This window comes from Macaca thibetana, chromosome 18 (assembly GCF_024542745.1).
Source record: "Macaca thibetana thibetana isolate TM-01 chromosome 18, ASM2454274v1, whole genome shotgun sequence".
Taxonomy (NCBI): domain Eukaryota; kingdom Metazoa; phylum Chordata; class Mammalia; order Primates; family Cercopithecidae; genus Macaca; species Macaca thibetana.
This window is the reverse complement of record NC_065595.1, coordinates 71605357-71626254: the sequence shown is the minus strand read 5'-3', so window position 1 is coordinate 71626254 and position 20898 is coordinate 71605357. Positions and strand designations below refer to the sequence as shown.

At 40.8% G+C, this 20898-nt stretch overlaps 1 protein-coding gene across 3 annotated transcripts in view; it reads left to right on the top strand.

Moving 5' to 3' along the window:
- CEP76 (centrosomal protein 76) overlaps positions 1-20898 on the top strand; it is a 40066-nt gene that overhangs the window by 10891 nt on the left and 8277 nt on the right. For 2 of the 3 annotated variants that reach the window (XM_050767559.1, XM_050767561.1), the window contains 6 exons: positions 389-517; positions 4354-4542; positions 9517-9683; positions 11782-12115; positions 16400-16617; positions 17651-17837. In XM_050767559.1, coding sequence (XP_050623516.1) covers positions 389-517; positions 4354-4542; positions 9517-9683; positions 11782-12115; positions 16400-16617; positions 17651-17789 — 1176 coding nt within the window. In that variant the 3' untranslated portion in view covers positions 17790-17837. Of the gene's footprint in view, positions 1-388; positions 518-4353; positions 4543-9516; positions 9684-11781; positions 12116-16399; positions 16618-17650; positions 17838-20898 lie in introns of those variants that run through there. The other variant, XM_050767560.1, reaches the window with a different exon arrangement.

The window sequence follows — 20898 nt, the reverse complement described above, 5'->3', positions numbered from 1 at the left end:
ATGATCCACCTGCCTTGGTCTCCCAAAGTGTTGGGATTCAGGAGGCTGAGGCAGAAGAATTGCTTGAATGTGGGAGGCAGAGGTTGCAGTGAACTGAGATCACGCCACTGCACTCCAGCCTGGGCGCCAGAGCGAGACTGCATCCCGCCAACCAAAAAAAAAAAATTCTGTCTTGGGAGGAAAAAAAGGTGACTTATGACTATTGTATGGAGACTGGCTTGGACTAGGGGTAAGTGTAGAAACAGGGAAGTCAGAAGGCTCTTATAGAAGATGATGATGACTCAGATTAGGGTGGTAATGATGTAGAGAAGTAGATAAATTTGTTACATATTTGGTAGTAATTAAGGATAATGAATAGAAATTGAAAAATATTTTTTTAAATTTCAAGCTTGCTTTGGAACGTCAGAAAACTGCAGAGAAAGAGCGATTATTTCTTGTATATGCCAAGCAGTGGTGGAGAGAATATTTGCAAATTCGACCCTCACACAACTCACGACTCGTTAAGATTTTTGCACAGGTTTGTAAATTATATTAGAATAATTTTATGCCTGTATTTGAGATTTACTGTTACGTGTGTAAATTTCGTTTAATATTTATTTGTAAAATGTATTCCAAAAAATAAAAGTGTATTTGTAAAATAAAATGCTGATTTTGTAATATTTTCTTTAACTGCATAGGTGAGTGGCAAGATCAATCTATGTCTTATTTTACTTTCAATTTCAATTATTGTGGGTTTTTGAAAAATCAGCTTTCTCAGGTTGAATCTGTTATTGTGTTTTAAACCCTTTCTGAATATATTTGATTTAAAGTAGATGAAAATCCATTTTGTTTAACTTGGAATGTGTATTTGCTTGATATTTAGTGCTAAATAATTAACCATTTGGACACTTTGCAGGTTATATGTAAATCCAGCTCTTGTGTGCAGAACCGGGGGGCTCTGGGCATATATATTTTTTTTGTTAGGGTTTTAAAAAAAATTCTATATAACCATGACCTCTAAGCCAGTGACCAGTAATGTTTAACTGAAGCATTTCAACTATATATCTCTGCCTCCATTTTTCCTGAGTCCTAAACCCATTTTTTCTCTTTTACAGACCAACATAAATTATATGGTCAGGGTCACTTATTTTTTGTAACTCCTAAGGAACAGTTCAAATATTTTGTATATATTCAGCCTCATATAGATGCTTTCATATAAGTATAGTGTAGTATATTAAGTTTCTCCGATCCTGTGCATCCATCCAGCTTTACCCTACTTTCCCTAGATTTTGGAACAGGCTAAAAGTGGTTTAGTTTCCAGATGGGGAGCTTGGGAATGAGAGGTTGACTAGAGGTGGGAATAAGGGAAATGGCTTCTGACTTTCTGATAGCGTTGTTTTTATATATTGAATGACTGGTTGGCAAGGTAACAGCAATATCAGGACAAGGGCAAGGAGAAACCAATCAAAATATAACTGGCTTCCTGGCTGGGCACAGTGGCTCACGCCCGTAATTCCAGCACTTTGGGAGGCCGAGGCAGGTGGATCACCTGAGGTCAGGAGTTCAAGACCAGCCTGGCCAACATGGCGAAACCTTGTCTCTACTAAAAATACAAAAATTAGCCAGGCGTGCTGGCGGGCATCTGTAATCCCAGCTACTCAGGAGGCTGAGGCAGGAGAATTGTTTAACCTGGGAGGCAGAGATTGCAGTGAGCCGAGATCACGCCATTGCACTCCAGCCTGGGTGACGGAGTGAGACGGTCTCACGACAATAACAACGACAAAAAATATACACACATATATAAATAAATACAGATATGTGTTTTAAAAACTGGCTCCGTGCTGTCTATATAAATGAGGCATTTCTTCGTTGCCATGTGGAATTAGGAACTAGAGAGGACTCAGGATGGAGTAAGGCAGTGAATCAGAGAAATGGTAGGATCAAAGAGGAGGAAAAAGTTGCGACGCACTAAGGAAGTCGAGGACGTGGGGTTTTCTTTTACGAAATATTACTTAAATGAATTCCACTCTCTGAGAATTCATTGTAAGATTTGAACCATAGAAGGTAATTTAGTCTCATAGTAACCATATAAGATTGTCAAGTGGCCAGGCATTGGCTCTTTTTGTAAACAGTATGAAGGTTAGAGAAGAGAACGCTCTTTTCAAGGCCAAACAGCAACTCAGTCATGGCAAAGCCTGTATTAAACTGGAGTTTTTACTGGTGCCTTTTTAGTTTGTGCCACCTCTTTCCATACACAGAGTAAATAAAATGCTGATTTAATTTAGATTCGCCAGACCTGTTTCTTGCTGCTGCTTCCTGTATTTGACTAGTTATGAAATTAAAGAACAACAATATAAAGCAATCTAATTATAAAAACAATATTGCTTTTATAGATGAAATATACATAAATATATATAGATGATATACAGATATATCCTGCCTTTAGAATGTAAAACTTTTTCTAGAGTGTTTTTTGAAATTTTGCTTTCAATTGACTTGGTTAACGATTTTTTATTTTTTAGCTTGTGGGGATATATTTAGATAATATTAGAATATTGCTATAATAAAATGACGTATCTTACATTCTAAGATGCTACTATTGATGATTGACTTAGGCAAATGCTTCCACTTCTTATGTACTCATCTTTTCTTGCCTGTTAGTGGACTTGTAAGAATAGGAGTAACATTCCTACACCTCAGTCCTAACCAAAGATCTGTAGATTCACCGTGGCCATCATACTTAATAATTCATTATTCTTTTTATCCTTTGTTAGCTGGTTTTGCTATAATATAATAGTAATTCATTGATTCCTTTTGAACTTTTTAGTGCAAAAAACCTTAAAATAAGTTACAGAAATTGAACTTTAAGGCCACTAGGTTTTAAGAAAATGTTGTAAATCACTTGAGCATTGAGGATATCCTTTTAATATTTAATTTGTGATTTCAGGACTTAGTATTCTTATACAACAGTAGATTATTAGTAATGCTAAGTTCATGTAAAAGAAAATCAGAGTTCTCTATATCCCCCCAAAATTAGAATAATAATCCTCTGTTTTAAAAATCAGTGCCCTCTAGGCCAGGCAGAGTACCTCATGCCTGTAATCCCAGCACTTTGGGAGGTTGAAGCGGGCGGATCACTTGAGGTCAGGAGTTTGAGACCAGCCTGGTCAGCATCGTGAAACCCTCTCTCTACAAAAATACAAAAATTAGCCAGGTATGGTGGTGCACACCTGTAATCCCAGCTACTCAGGAGACTGAGGCACAAGAATCGCTTGAACCTGGAGGGGTGCAGGTTGGAGTGAGCTGAGATCACGCTACTGCACTCCAGCCTGGACAACAGTGAGACTGTCTCAAAAAAAAAAACAAAAAACAAAAAAAAACTGATGCCTTCTACTTTTGAGAACTATAGGTATGAGAGGAATCTATAGCCAATTTGCTCTGCAACATAAAAATTTATGATCTTTCTCACTATAATCAAATGTAAATAAGTGAGATTTTTTTTTTTCCCTTGCTGAAGTATGGGACTATATTGGAAAAAGATGTTTTGGTTATGGAGAAAGACATTAGTGGTCCTGATAATTCAGACAGATGGTGTTTCTGTTGGCTGGGTTAGATCTTATGTCCTGAGGAGCCCTACCAGAGAGGGTAGGTCATCTCCAAATGTTGAAGAGTAAGTGGCCCTTTTACAGTGCCGTGTCAGTAACCAGGAAGGTAAAGAGATTGTGGGCTTTGGTAATACTAACTGTAAAATCACAGTGGTAGACAGTCATCAGAGACCTATATATGCATACAAGTTATTCAGCACCAACACCAAGATACATCCTGTATTTAGAACGTAAAACTTTTTCTAGAGTGTTTTTTGAAATTTTGCTTTCTGTTGACTTGGTTAACAAATTATTGTTTCCTGTGGATCTCTAAATTTGAGGCACTAACGGAAACAAACTAGAACCAAGCTATGATCATTTCTATTATATGAGCCAATCAGAAGAGTTACTTGTTCTGTCTGGCTATATATTGTTAAATTCTATATGGTAATGTGAAAGAATGCTTCAGCTTAGAGCACCTCTCCCTCCCCTACGTACCTGCCCACACGTTTCTCAGCGGAGTTCTTATTGCCACAGCCTTTGGAGTAAAACCGCTCAGAGCTAGATAGCTGTAGCTCCCCAGTTTTCATCTATAAAATGAAAATAAGAGAGATGAGGATTAAGGGAAATTATATACACAGCACTTTGCAGCCTAATACCGGATACAAGGTAAGCACTCAATCAATGGTATGCTGAATTATTTTATCCTACATTAATGTATTTGAAAAAAACATATTATAACTGGGGATGATTAATATGTCATTACAGATGTTTTTCCCCTTTTCCCTAGGATGAAAATGGCATAAATAGACCAGTCTGTTCCTACGTTAAACCACTTCGAGCTGGACGGCTTCTTGATACTCCAAGGCAAGCAGCAAGATTTGTTAATGTCCTTGGTTATGAACGAGCCCCTGTTATTGGAGGAGGAGGTAAACAGGAGCAGTGGTGCACTCTGCTGGCCTTTCTCTGTAGAAGCAAGGTATTATACACACATAATAGAATTAAGTAGCAGTATATCATAGTTGCTCTGAATTTGTAATCCATTTGTAAAATAATGCCTTAGGAAAATGTACATATAGTCAACCCTCTGTACCCACAGGTTCTGTATCTGTAGATTCAACCAACTGCAGAGCAAAAATATTTATAAAAGTGAAAAATAACACAATAATAAATAATAGTACAAATATAAAACAATGGAGTATAACAACTGTTTATGTAGCATTTACATTGTATTGAGATTTTTAAGTAATTTAGAGGTGATTTAAAGTACATAGGAGGATGTGCTTAGGTTATATGTAAAATACCATTTTGACTGGGTGCAGTGGCTCATGCCTGTATCCCAGCATTTTGGGAGGCTGAGGCGGGTGGATCACCTGAGGTCAGGAGTTCAAGACCAGTCTGGGCAACATGGTGAAACCCTATCTCTACTAAAATACAAAAAATTATCTGGGTGTGGTGTCACGTGCCTGTAATCCCAGCTACTCAGGAGGCTGAGGCAGGAGAATCGCCTAGACCTGGGAGGTGGAGGTTGCAGTGAGCCAAGATTGCGCCATTGCACTCCAGCCTGAGGACACAGCAAGACTCCATCTCAAAAAAAAAAAAAAAAACTGTATACCATTTTATATAAGCCTTGAGTATCCATGGATTTTCTTTTGCAAGGGTCCTGGAACTAACTAACCCCTTTGGGTACCGTGAGACAGCTGTGCTATCAACTTGACCACGTCAGAACCTTGTTCTGTTTTTCATAACATTTAAATATCAATACACAAAAAACTCAGCATCTTTATTTTCTCATGTGGTTTCTTATTTAACTTATTGTGATTTCTGTGATGTAGGGACCTACAAGTACTAAAGTGTCAGAAATCAACTTACAGAATGAATTAGAGACAGCACCAGGACCAGACCATGGCTTTCTGGTACTATTGATGTGTTGAAATTTGCTCAGATAATACATCTTTAAAAAAGAGAAAATGGGGCCAGGTGCGGTGGCTCATGCCTGTAATCCCAGCACTTTGGGAGGCCTAGGTGGGCGGATCACCTGAGGTGATCGAGATCAGCTTGACCAATGTGGAGAAATCTTGTCGCCACTAAAAATACAAAATTAGCTGGGCGTGGTGGCACATGCCTGTAATCCTAGCTACTCAGGAGGCTGAGGCAGGAGAATTGCTTCAAACTGGCAGGCAGAGTTTGCTGTGAACTGAGATTGCGCCATTGCATTCCAGCCGGGCAATAAGAGCGAAACTATCTCAAAAAAAAAACAAAAACAAAAAGATAAAATGGCAGTACAAAATGAATATAGAAAAGAAATCTTGAATGGCATGCTATTTTGTTTAGTTTTACATACAAATGTATATTTAATTACACTTTTTGAATGACTTGATTTCAGTAAACTAATTTTATAGATTATGGGATATTTCCTAATCTGTATTCTAAAAATGTTGATAGTATGATAACAAACAAGTAAAACTATCTTTACGCTGGGTGTGGTGGCTCACGCCTGTAATCCCAGCACTTTGGGAGGCTGAGGCGGGCGGATCATGAGGTCAGGTGATCAAGACCATCCTGACTAATACAGTGAAACCCCGTCTCTACTAAAAATACAAAAAATTAGCCGGGCGTGGGAGCATGCACCTGTAATCCCAGCTACTCGGGAGGCTGAGGCAGGAGAATTGCTTGAACCTGGGAGGTGGAGGTTGCAGTGAGCCGAGATCACGCCACTGCACTCCAAACGGGGCGACAGAGCAAGTTAAAATATGTATATACACATATATGTGTGTGTGTATGTATATGTATATAACAACAGCATTAACAGTAATGGTGAAACTTTACCCATAATTCTATTCCCAGTTTATCATTTTTTATATTTTTTCTCCTGTATATGTATCATTTATTCCATAATTATAATTAATGTAAATAAATTTTTGTATCTTGCTTTATAATTAAGCATTATGCTATGAACATTTTTCTATGTGTTGCTACAATCTTTCTGATTTCCTTTTTTTTTTTTTTTTTTTTAATGAGACGGAGTTTTGCTCTTGTCGCCCAGGCTGGAGTGCAATGGCACGATCTTGGCCCACTGCAACCTCCGTCTCCTGGGTTCAAGCGATTATCCTGCCTCAGCCTTGCTAGTAGCTCGGATTACAGGTGCATGCCACCACCCCCAGCTCATTTTTGTATTTTTAGTAGAGATGGGGTTTCACTGTGTTGGCCAGGCTGGTCTCGAACCCTGGTCTTAGGTGATCTGCCCGCCTTGGCCTCCTGAAGTGCTGATTTCTATTTTTTTAATGAGTGTTTAAGTTTTATTGAGTCAATATACAAAATATACTTAACTGTTTCCCTATTGTTAAGTTCCCTAACTGCCAAGTTAGGGTCGTTTTTTTTATTCAGTGGTTTTGTTGTTGTTGTTTGTTTTCTTTTGTTTTGTTTGGGACGGGGTCTCGCTCTGTCACCCAGGCTGTAGTGCAGTGGTATGATCTCGGCTCACTGCAACCTCTGCCTCCTGGCCTCAAGCAATTCTACTTCAGCCTCCTGAGTAGCTGGGACTACAGGCATGGAGCCACCATGCTTGACCTTTTTTTTTCTTTTTTTGGTATTTTCAGTGGAGATGGGGTTTTTTGGCCAAGCTGGTCTCGAACTCCTTGCCTCAAGTGATCTGCCCGCCTCAGCCTCCTAAAGTGCTGGGATTACAGGCAAAAGCCGGCACACCTGGCCATAAAGTTAAGCTGATTTTTAATTTTTCGATGTTATCGTGAATGAACTTTTACATTGACTATCTTTGCAGATATTATTATTTTACTTTTGAATTTTCTTTAGGACAAAATCTCAGAAATAATTGGGTCTAAAAGGTTGATTGGCCACATGCAGTGGCTCATGCCTATAATGCCAGCACTTTGGGAGGCCAAGGTGGGCGGATCACTTGAGGTCAGGAGTTCGAGACCAACCTGGCCAAAATGGTGAAACCCCGTCTCTACTAAAAATATAAAAATTAGCTGGGTGTGGTAGTGCACACCTGTAGTCCTAGCGACTCTGGAGGCTGAGGCAGGAGAATCGTTGGAACCTGGGAGGAGGAGGTTGTAGTGAGCCAAGGTCATGCCACTGCATTCCAGCCTGGGTGACAGAGCGAGACTCCATCTCAAAAAAAAAAAAAAGTAAATTAAAAAATAAAAGATTGGTTATTACATTTTTGTAAAGTCACTTTAAGAATTATAAAATGCTGTTTGTTTTCTTACAGTTAATTAAAAAAAAAAAAACTGTAGCACCACCAATGCAAATTTTTTGGAGAAAGAAATTTCTTGGCGAGGTAAGGTGGCTCATGCCTGTAGTCTCAGCACTTTGGGAGGCTGAGGCAAGCAGATTGCTTGAGCCCAGGAATTCGAGACCAGCCAGGGCAACTTGGCGAAACCCCGTCTCTACAAAAACACAAAAAATTGCTGGGCCTGGTGATGAGCGCCTGTGGTCCCAGCTATTCAGGAGACTGAAGCGGGGGAATCGCTTGAGCTAGGGATGTCAAGGCTGCAGTGAGCTGAGGATGTCAAGGCAGCAGTGAGCTGAGATCACCCCTACTGCACTCCAGCCTGGGTGACAGAACTAGACCCTATCTCGAGAGGAAAAAAAAAAAGAAAGTTCTTCATTCTGAAGCGCAACTCAAATAGTTATTTTTGCTTTTGCCTGTAGTTTTCGTACACTTAAATACAAAATTGTAGCCATACTGTTTAATATCTTAGTAATTTTTTTCACAAAACACAGTATCAGATATTTTCTTTTCTTTTCTTTTCTTTTTTTTTGTTGAGACAGAGTCTCACTCTGTTGCCCAGGCTGGAGTGCAGTGGCACGATCTCAGCTTACTGCAAGCTCCGCCTCCCGGGTTCAAGTGATTCTCCTGCCTCAGCCTCCCGAGTAGCTGGGATTACAGGCACACACCACCATGCCCAGCTAATATTTTCTGGTTTTTTATAGGTCTTTATAACTTTTAAAATTGAAAGTAATATAATCACCTCAAAGAAAATCTGGAAAATAGAGTGGAAAATTATATATAACCTCCCCAGTAGTAACCATTGTTGGCATTTTGTTGTTGTTCTTGCCAGTCATTTTTCCTATATATATATATTTTCTTGAAATTATCACATATAGATACTATCAGTCATTGGTTGAGTGCTTTCCATTTATTTGCATTTCTTGCTGTATGACTTGTTTGCTTGTTTGTTCATGTCCTTCAGCTATTAATCTATTAAAATATTCCAGGCTGGGAACAGGAGCTCATGCCTATAATCCCAACACTTTGGGAGGCTGAGGCAGGAGGATTGCTTGAACCCAGGAGTTCAAGAGCAGCCTGGTTAACACAGTAAGACTCCCGTTTATACAAAAAATTAGCTAGGTGTGGCAGTGCACACCTTTAGTTCCAGCTACTTGGGAGGCTGAGACAGGAAAATCACTTAAGCTTGGGAGGTCAAGACTGCTGTGAATCATGTCACCAGCCTGGGTGACAGGACAGGCAAAAGGCTGTCTCAAAAAAAAAAAAAAAATTCTACTTTTCTTTCTATGTTGTGTGAGTTCTTTATAAAACTTTTTTTTTTTTTTTGGAAACAGAGTCTCACTTTGTTGCCCGGGCTGGAATGCAGTGGCGCGATTGCAGCTCACTGCAACCTCTGCCTCCCGGGTTCCGGTGATTCTCTTGCCTTGCCTCCCGAGTAGCTGGGACTATGGGTGTGCACCACCACGCCCAGCTAATTTTTGCATTTTTAGTAGAGACGGGGTTTCCCTATGTTGGCCAGGCTGGTCTCCAACTCCTGACGTCAAGTGATCCACCCGCCTCGGCTTCCCAAAGTGTTGGGATTACAGGCGTGAGCCACTGTGCCCGGCCAATAAATTTTTATTATAACTTTGTATTTAAGTAAGTAATGAGGAAACAATATGGAAGAACGAATACTTCATTTTAATTTGTCTTATCTTCCAGGGTGACTGTGAAGATCATGCTAACCTTCTGTGCAGCCTTCTTCTTGGATATGGATTAGAAGCCTTTGTTTGTGTTGGGACCAAGGCAAAAGGAGTACCTCATGCATGGGTTATGACTTGTGGAACTGATGGGACCATCACTTTTTGGGAGAGTTTAACAGGACACAGGTTAGTCTACTAAGTGTATAAGGATATTAAAATGAAGTTATAAGTTTTTTTTTTTTTTGAGACGGAGTCTTGCTCTGTCGCCCAGGCTGGAGTGCACTGGCACAATCTCAGCTCACTGCAACCTCCGCCTCCCAGGTTCAAGCCAATTCTCCTGGCTCAGCCTCCCAGTAGCTGGGATTACAGGTGCACGCCACTGCACCTGGCTGATTTTTATAATTTTAGTAGAGACAAGTTTTCACCATGTTGGCCAGGCTGGTCTCAAACTCCTGACCTCAGGTGATCCACCCACCTCAGTCCCCCAATCACGCTGGGATTACAGGCGTGAGCCACCGTGCCCAGCTTAAGTTTTAAGTATTTTAAATTATAAGGGTTTTTTGTCCATATTGATGGTACTTGAAGGTACGTGTTGATGATTTTAGTTAGAGCCTTTTTAGTGATTACGTAAAAAAGTACTTCAATTATGGCAGCTAAGTAAATGAACTCTAAGAAAACTTTTACCTCAAATATTCTTTACCAACATGATGTTGGTAAACAGTAAATTATATTTACTAGTTGTGTATGATTAGCATCTTTTTTTTTTCAGTTTTCTCTCTTTTTTTTTTTTTTTTGGCAGTGTCTCACTCTGTTGCCCAGGCTGGAGTGTAGTGGCACAGTCATAGCCCACTGCAGCATCCCCTTCCTGGGTTCCAGTGGTCCTCCTACCTCAGCCTCTTGGGTAGCTGGGACTGCAGGTGTGCACAGCCATGCCTAGCTAATTTTTTTGGAGGGATGAGGTTTTGCTGTGTTGTCTGGGCTGGTCTTTAATTCCTGGGCTCAAGCAGGCTGTCCGCCACAGCCTCCCAAAGTGCTGAGCCACCACGCCTGGCCGGCATATGTTTTTTTCTGATGATCATCCCTAAGCCTGAAAATAAGTTCAAGTTGTAAATCATTATTTCTTTTTAAAATGTTACGTGGTTACCATCTCCATGTTGGCAATCCACTGGACACATTTTTTGAAGTACTTTAGCCTGTCATCAGATTTTGAAAGAGCTGAGTACCTCTGTTGTAGGACTTCCTCCTTAGTTCAGCTAAGAGCTGGATCTTTGTCACACGGCCACGAAAAATTAGGCTCGTAGGCAATTTGAAGGGGGAGAAAAATGGAATTTATTGGACAAAAAGGAAAAAAACTGGGAAACAGGGACCCTCCACAAAGCCAGAGCGCCCGCTAGTGTGCTTCCCGCCTCGCAGATTCACTTCCAGGGTCCACTCAGGAAGAGGAGGGGCCAGGCTCCTCCCCACTGCAAATTGCTGAACTTGTGTGGCTCCACCCCAGTGTACGCTCCTCCCAGTGCACAGGCTGGTTGGAGTTTCTCTGGGGACCCCTTTCCACCTGGCTGTCTCACTTCTCTTCCTGGAATATTCTCTTTCCTTAGCTTATTTCTTGTAATTGTCTTTCAATATTCATTATTCCTCTCTGGCTGTTCGCAGTTTTTCCTTCATCTTGTCTTCAAATGCATGTGTTCTAGAGGCTCGGCCATGGGCCCTCTTCATTTCCCTGAGTCCTTTTTCTCCCTGGTTGATAATCATGCCCAGTGATGTTTTGGTTAGTTGTGCCTAAAAATGCATAACCAGATTTTTTTAATTATGTTATCTGAGGCAAACTTTTTTGATTTTTTTTTTTTCTTGGAGACGCAGTTTCACTCTTGTTGCTCAGCCTCCCAAGTAGCTGGGACTACAGGCACGCACTCCCACGCCCAGCTAATTTTTGTGTTTTTAGTAGAGACAGGGTTTCACTACGTTGGTCAGGCTGGTCTCGAACTCTTGACCTCAAGTGATCTACCTGCCTTGGCCTACCAAAGTGCTGGTATTACCGCACCCGGCCTTTGATCTTAACAGTATACACAGAATGTATTCTGTTGTTTAGAGTTGGTTTCAGTATTGTAAGATGTACCATACAATTAATACAGAGTAATCAAATTGTGGAAATAAAGAAAAACAAGTATTAAACTCTAGTTCTGAAAAAGTAGTTATGGCCTTAAGTGTTAGAATAATTTTCTCAGTAAGATGCTGCCTTCTTAATTTTTAAGTTCTCATATGTAAAATTATTTAATTTTTTTAGGTACATCCATAAACCTACCAATCCTGATGAACCTCCAGTTGCTGAACAGCCCAAACCACTGTACCCATATCGAACAATTGGTTGTGTTTTCAACCATCAGATGTTCCTGGGAAATTGTCAACCCTCTGATGCAGTAGAAACCTGTGTATTTGATTTGAATGATGAATCCAAATGGAAGCCCATGAGTGAGGAAGCAATTAAATCTGTGTGTGCTCCTGGAGCTACAACATCCCTTCCTCCCTTTCCACCTCTGTGTGCGTCCACAATTGACGCATCAGTAACAAGTAATGAAATTGAAATGCAGCTGAGGCTCCTAGTGTCAGAACACAGGAAGGTAATTCACACTGAAACAGTTGTAGTTTCCTACTTCTTTTCATTTGTGTATTATTGTATTTAACTATTTTTTGGTGTGTGTGATAGTGCCAGTCACTATTCTAGACCTGAACAAAACAACTATAGTCCCTACTATTATGAACCTTATAATTTTGAAAGTCGTGAAAGTTTAAGTTCTGAGACTCAAAAATCTCCAAATTAATTAATACTTACAGAATGAATTACTTCCTCTTAGAAATGAAGAATGGTGAACCTGTTCACATCCCTTAGAGTCAAGATTTTTGCTGAATACCACTATTTGGATTTCCTCTTTGTGAAATGCTTATTCACATATTTGCCCCTTTAAAAATCCTGGGTTAGGCTGGGCTTGATGGCTCACGCCTATAATCCCAGCACTTTGGGAGGCTGAGGTGGGTGGATCGCTTGTGCCCAGGAATTCAAGACCAGCCTGGGGAATATGATGAAACACTATCTCTATTATTTTTTTTTTTTTTGAGACGGAGTCATGCTCTGTCACCCAGGCTGGAGTGCAGTGGCCGGATCTCAGCTCACTGCAAGCTCCGCCTCCCGGGTACACGCCATTCTCCTGCCTCAGCCTCCCAAGTAGCTGGGACTACAGGCGCCCGCCACTTCGCCCGGCTAGTTTTTTGTATTTTTTAGTAGAGACGGGGTTTCACCGTGTTAGCCAGGATGGTCTCGATCTCCTGACCTCATGATCCGCCCGTCTCGGCCTCCCAAAGTGCTGGGATTACAGGCTTGAGCCACCGCGCCCGGCCATCTCTATTATTTTTTAAAGAAAAAATATGTATACTGGGTTATATTTTTTTCATATTCATTTTTCTCCCCAGGTTGGTTCCTGTTTGTTTTCATATTATACTCAACTAAGTAGATGTCTGGCTTTAATCTGCATTTCCCTGATTACTTATGAGATCAAGCCTCTTTTATTTTTATTTTTATTTTTTATTTTTAAGATGGAGTCTCTCGCTCTGCCACCCAGGCTGGAGCGCAGTGGCGTGGTCTTGGTTCACTGCAACCTCCACCTCCCAGGTTTAAGCAATTCTCCTGTCTCCGCCTCCTGAATGACTGGGATTATAGACATGTGCTACCATGCCGCCAATTTTTGTATTTTTTGTAGAGATAGGGTTTCACCACGTTGGCCAGGCTGGTCTCGAAGTGATCTACCTGCCTCAGCCTCCCAAAGTGCTGGGATTACAGTTGTGAGCCACTGTGCCCAGCCAGATCAAGCCTCTTGTCAAATAGCATGAAGATTTCCTTTGTAAAGTGCCTTTAAGAAGATATAAAAAGTATTAAGTCATAAAGGAAAAGACTGGCCGGGCGCGGTGGCTCACGCCTGTAATCCCAGCACTTTGGGAGGCCGAGGCGGGCGGATCACAAGGTCAGGAGATCGAGACCACGGTGAAACCCCGTCTCTACTAAAAATACAAAAAATTAGCCGGGCGCGGTTGTGGGCGCCTGTAGTCCCAGCTACTCGGGAGGCTGAGGCAGGAGAATGGCGGGAACCCGGGAGGCGGAGCTTGCAGTGAGCCGAGATCGCGCCACTGCACTCCAGCCTGGGCGACAGAGCGAGACTCCGTCTCCAAAAAAAATAAAAATAAAAAAATAAAGGAAAAGATTATATCTTAAAGACTTAAGTTCATCAAAAGAAAACATTAAGAGATTGAAGCTGTGGGGTGGGAAAAGTTATTTGTAACACGTATCACCAACAAAGGACTCGAATCCAAAATTCCTACAAGATTGAGTTCTAATTCGCCTTTTAGGGTTCCCTGTTCCAGTCCCCACCTTGGGTGAGCCCTGTTTTCTATGTTCTTTGAGGCTATCAAAGGCAAACTGATTTATCAAACATGTTCTCTGGGTTCCCAGTTACTCTTAGCTTTGGCCTCTAATATATTTCTTATTCACTTGTCAACTTACCAAAGCATTTAAATATATATTTTGGAAAACTTGGCGTTTGTAATATGGTTTCAGCAAGAGTTGGTCAGGATACCTCTGGTCCATTATATTGCTGGAAATGAATGCCCCTTATTACTTTTTATTTCCTTCCATCACTTGTATTGCCTTTAGCTTTCTTTTCTTAGGTTCTGCTTACAAATAAAAGCAGTATCTTATAAGAATTACTTTTGGCCAGGCATGGTGTCTCACGCCTGTAATCCCAGCAGTTTGGGAGGCTGAGATGGGTGGATCGCTTGAGCTCAGGAGTTCAAGACCAGCCTGGGTAACATGGTGAGACCCTGTCTCTACAAAAAGTACAAAAATTAGCCGGGTGTCGTGGCGCATGCCTGCAGTCCCAGCTACTTGGAGGCTGAGGTGAAAGGAGCCGGGGAGGCGGAGGCTGCAGTGAGCCGAGATTGTGCCACTGCACTCCAGCCTGGGTGACAGAGTAAGACCCTGTCTCAAAAAAAAAAAAAAGAAAGAAAGAATTAATTTTTTTTTTTTTTTTTTTTTTTTTTTTTTTTTTTTTTTTTTTTTGAGACGGGGTCTTGCTCTGTAGCCCGGGCTGGAGTGCAGTGGCCGGATCTCAGCTCACTGCAAGCTCCGCCTCCCGGGTTTAGGCCATTCTCCTGCCTCAGCCTCCGGAGTAGCTGGGACTACAGGCGCCCGCCACCTCGCCCGGCTAGTTTTTTGTATTTTTAGTAGAGATGGGGTTTCACGGTGTTAGCCAGGATGGTCTCGATCTCCTGACCCGTGATCCGCCCGTCTGCCTCCCAAAGTGCTGGGATTACAGGCTTGAGCCACCGCGCCCGGCCAGAATTACTGTTTATAGAAAAAGAAAACGAAGCTGTGACGGATGCCAGTGTTGATCACTATTTAAATTAAGGTGCCTATAAATCAGCAAAAGTTCACATTTTGCCACAGGAGAAGCATTGTTAACCATGGACCTTTGAGACCATTTGTGACGAGTTAAAACTTTGAATGTGAAATGAGGAAATGCCAGAGATCCATTACGATAATCAAAATATCTAGAATTTTGAGAATTTTTTGTATTTGTAACAATATTATTTTTAACTTCATATGTCTAGATATCAATAGATATCATTTGGTGTTACAAATGGAATCATGGGCTGGGTGCGATGGCTCACGCCTGTAAATCCCAGCACTTTGGGAGGCCAAGGTGGATCACTTGAGGTCAGGAGTTCGAGACCAGCCTGGCCAACATGGTGAAACCCCGTCTCTACTAAAAATGCAAAAATTAGCCGGGCTTGGTGGTGGGTGCCTGTAATGCCAACTACTCAGGAGGCTGAGGCAGGATAATCACTTGAACCTGGGAGGCAGAGTTTGCAGCGAGCCAAGATCGTGCCACTGCATTCCAGCCTGGGCAACAGAGTAAGACTCTGTCTCCAAAAATTAAAAAAAATAAAAAATAAGTGGAATCATGTGTTTTTAACATTAGAAATATGTTTTAAGCTCCCTAGGGGCCTGTAAAATGTGTTCATCTTTTTATCTCTTATAGTATATAAGTTTTATAGAGTACATGTTCAGTAAATACTTGTTTAATTACATATAGAATTAATTTGTTGACTTTTCTCACCTCTGCAGTTCAGTTTGTGGTAGGAAGAGTCAGTCTTTAGTAAACAGATTCATTCTTACTAAGCTCTTTTTTTTTTTTTTTTGAGACAGTCTCGCTTTGTCGCCCAGGCTGGAGTATAGTGGCATGATCTCGGCTCACTACAAGCTCTGCCTCCCGGCTTCACGCCATTCTCCTGCCTCAGCCTCCTGAGTAGCTGGGACTACAAGCACCCACCACCACGCTCGGCTAATGTTTTGTATTTTTAGTAGAGACAGGGTTTCACTGTGTTAGCCAGGATGGTCTCAATCTCCTGACCTCGTGATCAGCCCACCTTGGCCTCCCAAAGTACTGGGATTGCAGGCGTGAGCCACCACGCACGGCCTAAACTCTTTAAAGTTAAGTAAAATATCTCAAAATATCTCAAAATATAAGAATTATACCTGTCCTCCATATTAAGACTATTTCATATAGTATTTTTTAGTAGATATTAGAGTACTACAGGATTTGGGGACCTCGTGAACGACATTGTTTTGAATGTTTTTTTTTGGTTATTTCTCTAAGAAGTAAAATCTGATCACCTGTAGTTCCTTTTATCTGATTTTTATTTCTATACATCCCTATAATTATTATTATTAAAATATTATGATAGCTTTTAAAAATCTTTTCTTGGTATACATTAAAATGATCAACATTTTTATTTAGTTGGTTTTGAAAATATTTTTGTATTTCACTTTTTCTTTTTCTCTTGATTGCTTATAGGATCTGGGCCTCACTACTGTTTGGGAAGACCAGCTCTCCTACCTTTTATCACCAGCTTTGGCGTCTTATGAATTTGAGCGTACAACAAGTATTTCAGCAGGCAATGAAGAATTTCAAGATGCCATAAGAAGGGCTGTGCCTGATGGTCACACATTTAAAGGGTTCCCAATACATTTTGTGTATAGAAATGCAAGACGTGCATTTGCCACATGTCTTCGGTAAGGTGTAATTTATGGAATCCTTTTTTCAGTTTAGGAATCTTAGAGATCAGTCTGGCAGGGTTTTTTTTATTTTGTGTTTTTTTTATTTTTTTAACTCAAGGTCTTGCTCTGCTGCCCATGCTGGAGTATAGTGGCACAGTTATGGCTCACTGCAGCCTGGACCTCCTGGGCCCAAGTGATCCTTCCACCTCACTCTTCCAAGCAACTGGGACCACAGGCACGTGCCACCATACGTGGCTATTTTTTTTTAATCTTTATTTTGTAGAGATGGGGTCTTCCTATGTTGCCCAGGCTGGTCTTGAACTCCTGGGCTCAAGCAGTCTTCCCACCTCGGCCTCCCAAAGTGCTGGGATTGCACGTGTGAGCCATTGCACCCAGCCTAATCTGGTAGTTATTTAGGAATGACATCCGAGTCACATGGGAGCTTTTTCAGTGACTTACCCTCCTTGCCACAGATTTTGATTCATTTGGTCTGAAATGTAGCCCTAGATAGTCTGGGATGATTTTCCCAGTGATTTTGGTGTAGTCTCAGGTATCTCTGATTTTGTTTGGACTATAAGGAAATAGTCTGTAATTTGAATAGCTTGACCAAAATTATAGTGTCTTTGATAGCAGAGACAGAATTTGAAAAAATTATTTTATTTATTTATTTTTGAGATGGAGTCTCAGTCTGTCACCCAGGCTAGAGTGCAGTGGCACAATCTTGGCTCACTGCAACCTCTGCCTCCCGGATTCAAGTGATTCTCCTGCCTCAGCCTCCCAAGTAGCTGGGATTACAGACACCTGCCACCATATCTGGCTAATTTTTGTAATTTTTAGTAGAGATGGGGTTTCACTATGTTGGCCAAGCTGGTCTTGAACTCCTGACCTCAGGTGATCCACCTGTCTCGGCCTCCCAAAGTGCTGAGATTACAGGCATGAGCCACCATGCCTAGCCTGAAAAAATTATTTGAAATACTGATTTACTTGCAAATAAGGAAGTAAAGTGTATGGTCACTTCTTAATTGAATAATTTTTTTTTCTTAAATAGATCTCCTTTCTGTGAAGAAATAATCTGTTGCCGTGGAGACCAAGTGCGACTGGCAGTTCGTGTCCGAGTGTTTACTTACCCTGAATCTGCATGTGCTGTTTGGATCATGTTTGCTTGTAAATATCGCTCGGTATTATAGGGCCAATATTTATGTAAGAATTATACCTGTGTGTAATTAGAATTTTACACATTGGCCGGGCGCGGTGGCTCAAGCCTGTAATCCCAGCACTTTGGGAGGCCGAGACGGGCGGATCACGAGGTCAGGAGATCGAGACCATCCTGGTTAACACGGTGAAACCCCGTCTCTACTAAAAAAAAAATACAAAAAACTAGCCGGCCGAGGTGGCGGACGCCTGTAGTCCCAGCTACTCGGGAGGCGGAGGCAGGAGAATGGCTTGAACCCGGGAGGCGGAGCTTGCAGTGAGCTGAGATCCGGCCACTGCACTCCAGCCTGGGTGACAGCGCGAGACTCCGTCTCAAAAAAAAAAAAAAAAAAAAAAAAAAAAAAAAAAGAATTTTACACATTGTACATTACTTAGCTATTTAGAGGTTTGTTATTTTAAAATCACAATCTGGCTTGAATGGCATGTTTCAATTTTGTATATACTTGACTGGTAATGTTTAAAAAAAAAATCATGTGTTCCTTTAAAAATTAAGGCTGAAAAACTTGTATAAATCTCCCTGGAATTTAGTATAAATTAAGTGTATATTCTATTTTAATAAATGCTACTTTGTTTACAGTTACCAGTAGTTTAAATATTAATATAAAATGCATTCAGTTTTCTTTACACTAACAGGTAATCAAAGAGAGATTTGTCTAAGGGTTTGAGCCCTAGAAAAATCAATATGATCATTACTTTTCACAGGTTAATGGGATTATTTTATACAAATTAGGAGAAATTAACTTCATGACAGATTTATTTATTGCATTGGTAAAAATAAATGTTGATGAATTATCACTTTTGTGGTTTATTCCTAGCCCTTGGGATATTTGAGACTGTCCAGAAATTTAAGGTTGGACCTTGAAGCAAGAATAGGAAAAAACTAATACCAGAAAAGTATAACTATTAATAACCTCATATGAAAGTACATGAATCATTTAGAAATATTTATCAGTGTGATTCATTGTAAAAATGAACTGGGTATTTTAGAAAAAATTTATTATACCTCTTTGTTACGATACTGATAAATTGTGATCTTGCAGTCTATCACTGATTTTCTGTGGTCAAAGGATTCATTACTAGCCTCTTCATGGATTCTATCTTCTGAAACCCTTTTTTCTTTCTTTTCATTGTGATAAAAAAATCAGCATATATGTGACTAAATGAGAGATTATGTGAGACCACAGAAAACAAGCATATGTGAGTGACTCCATACTGATTTTTGTTTTAAAATTGAGCACGTTTTCAAAGTTTTTTAAGGCTCGGCACAGTGGCTTATGCCTGTAATCCCGGCACTTTGGGAGGCCGAGGTGGGCGGATCACTTGAGGTCAGGAGTTCATGACCAGCCTGGGCAACATGGTGAAACCCTGTCTCTACTAAAACTACAAAAATTAGGCGGGGCGTGGTGGCTCACACCTGTAATCCCAGCTACTCAGGAGGCTGAGGCAGGAGAATCGCTTGAACTCGGGAGGCAGAGGTTGTGATGAGCCAAGATTACGCCACTGCACTCCAGCCTGGGCAACAGAGCAATACTCCATCTCAAAAAAAAAGTTTTTTAAAAATTAATTTTAAGTAGCTAGGCATGGTGTCACACGCCCATAATCCAAGCTACTCGGGAGTCTGAGGTGGAAGGATCGCTTGAGCCTACAGAGGTTCTGGTGAGCTAAGATCACATCACTGTACTCCAGCTTGGGTGACAGAGCAAGACTCTGTCTCAAAAAAAAAAAAAAAAGTGAAAGCTGATTCCTCAACTTATTTTAACATTTTATATATTAAAAAAAAGTTTTAAGTGAACAAAACCAAACATTAAAAAGAGTAGCAATTCAACTTTTTGCAAGAAGCTGCATGATACATGATATGAGGGGTCTGACTGCCTATTTAGCACCTCTGTGCATAGTTCTTTTTACTTTTTTAAGTTTATTTTTTCAAAGAATCTTCGTTCACTCTGATGTGTGTAGTTCTTAATTTAGTTGCTTCATCCATTGATCTTAAGAAAGTAACTCTATACCAGTTGGCTATCCAAGTTATTATTTTAATCACTTTAATTCACCCCTACAAATAAAATGATTTTGTTTTTCAAAAATTAAAATCTAAAAGTGTCTTAAAATTTACTTTTTGGGCCAGGTGTGGTGGCTCACACCTATAATCCCAGCACTTTTGGAAGCTAAGGCCGGAGGATGGCCAGGAGCTCAAGACCAGCCTGGGAGCATAGAGACCCCCCAACTCTATAAAAAAATAAATCTGCTTTGTTTTATTTTTATATATAATAAATACTTATGATTCAATTTGTTTAAAAAGTCTGAAAATATTACGATCCCTATTCTACAATTTTCATCAAAAATGGTACTCAAGATGTTTCATGTGAAACTGACGGCCGGGCACGGTGGCTCAAGCCTGTAATCCCAGCACTTTGGGAGGCCGAGATGGGCGGATCACGAGGTCAGGAGATTGAGACCATCCTGGCTAACACGGTGAAACCCCGTCTCTACTAAAAAAATACAAAAAACTAGCCGGGCGACGTGGCAGGCGCCTGTAGTCCCAGCTACTCGGGAGGCTGAGGCAGGAGAATGGCGTAAACCCGGGAGGCGCAGCTTGCAGTGAGCTGAGATCCGGCCACTGCACTCCAGCCTGGGCAACAGAGGGAGACTCCATCTCAAAAAAAAAAAAAAAAAAAAAAAAACTGACATGACTGTAGAAAATTAGCAAAATAATAATTAAAGCTTTTTTTAAAGCATAATGGCTCACACCTATAATTCCAGTACTCTGGGAGGCTGAGGCAGGAGAATGTCTTGGGTTCAAGAGTTTAAGACCAGCCTGGGCAATATAGCAAGACCCCATCTCTACAAAAAATTTTAAAAATTAGCATGGCGTGATTGTGCACACCTGTGGTCCCAGCTACTTGGGAGGGTGAAGTGGGTGAATCACTTGAGCCCAAAAGATTGTGCCACTGCACTCCAGCCTGGGTGATAGAGCAAGACCCTATCTCAAAGAAAAGAAACTTTTGCCAAAATTACAAATAAAGCTATCAACAGAAAATTGCTGGTAATTTTCAACTTTTGAGACAAACTATGAGGTATGCACTAAGA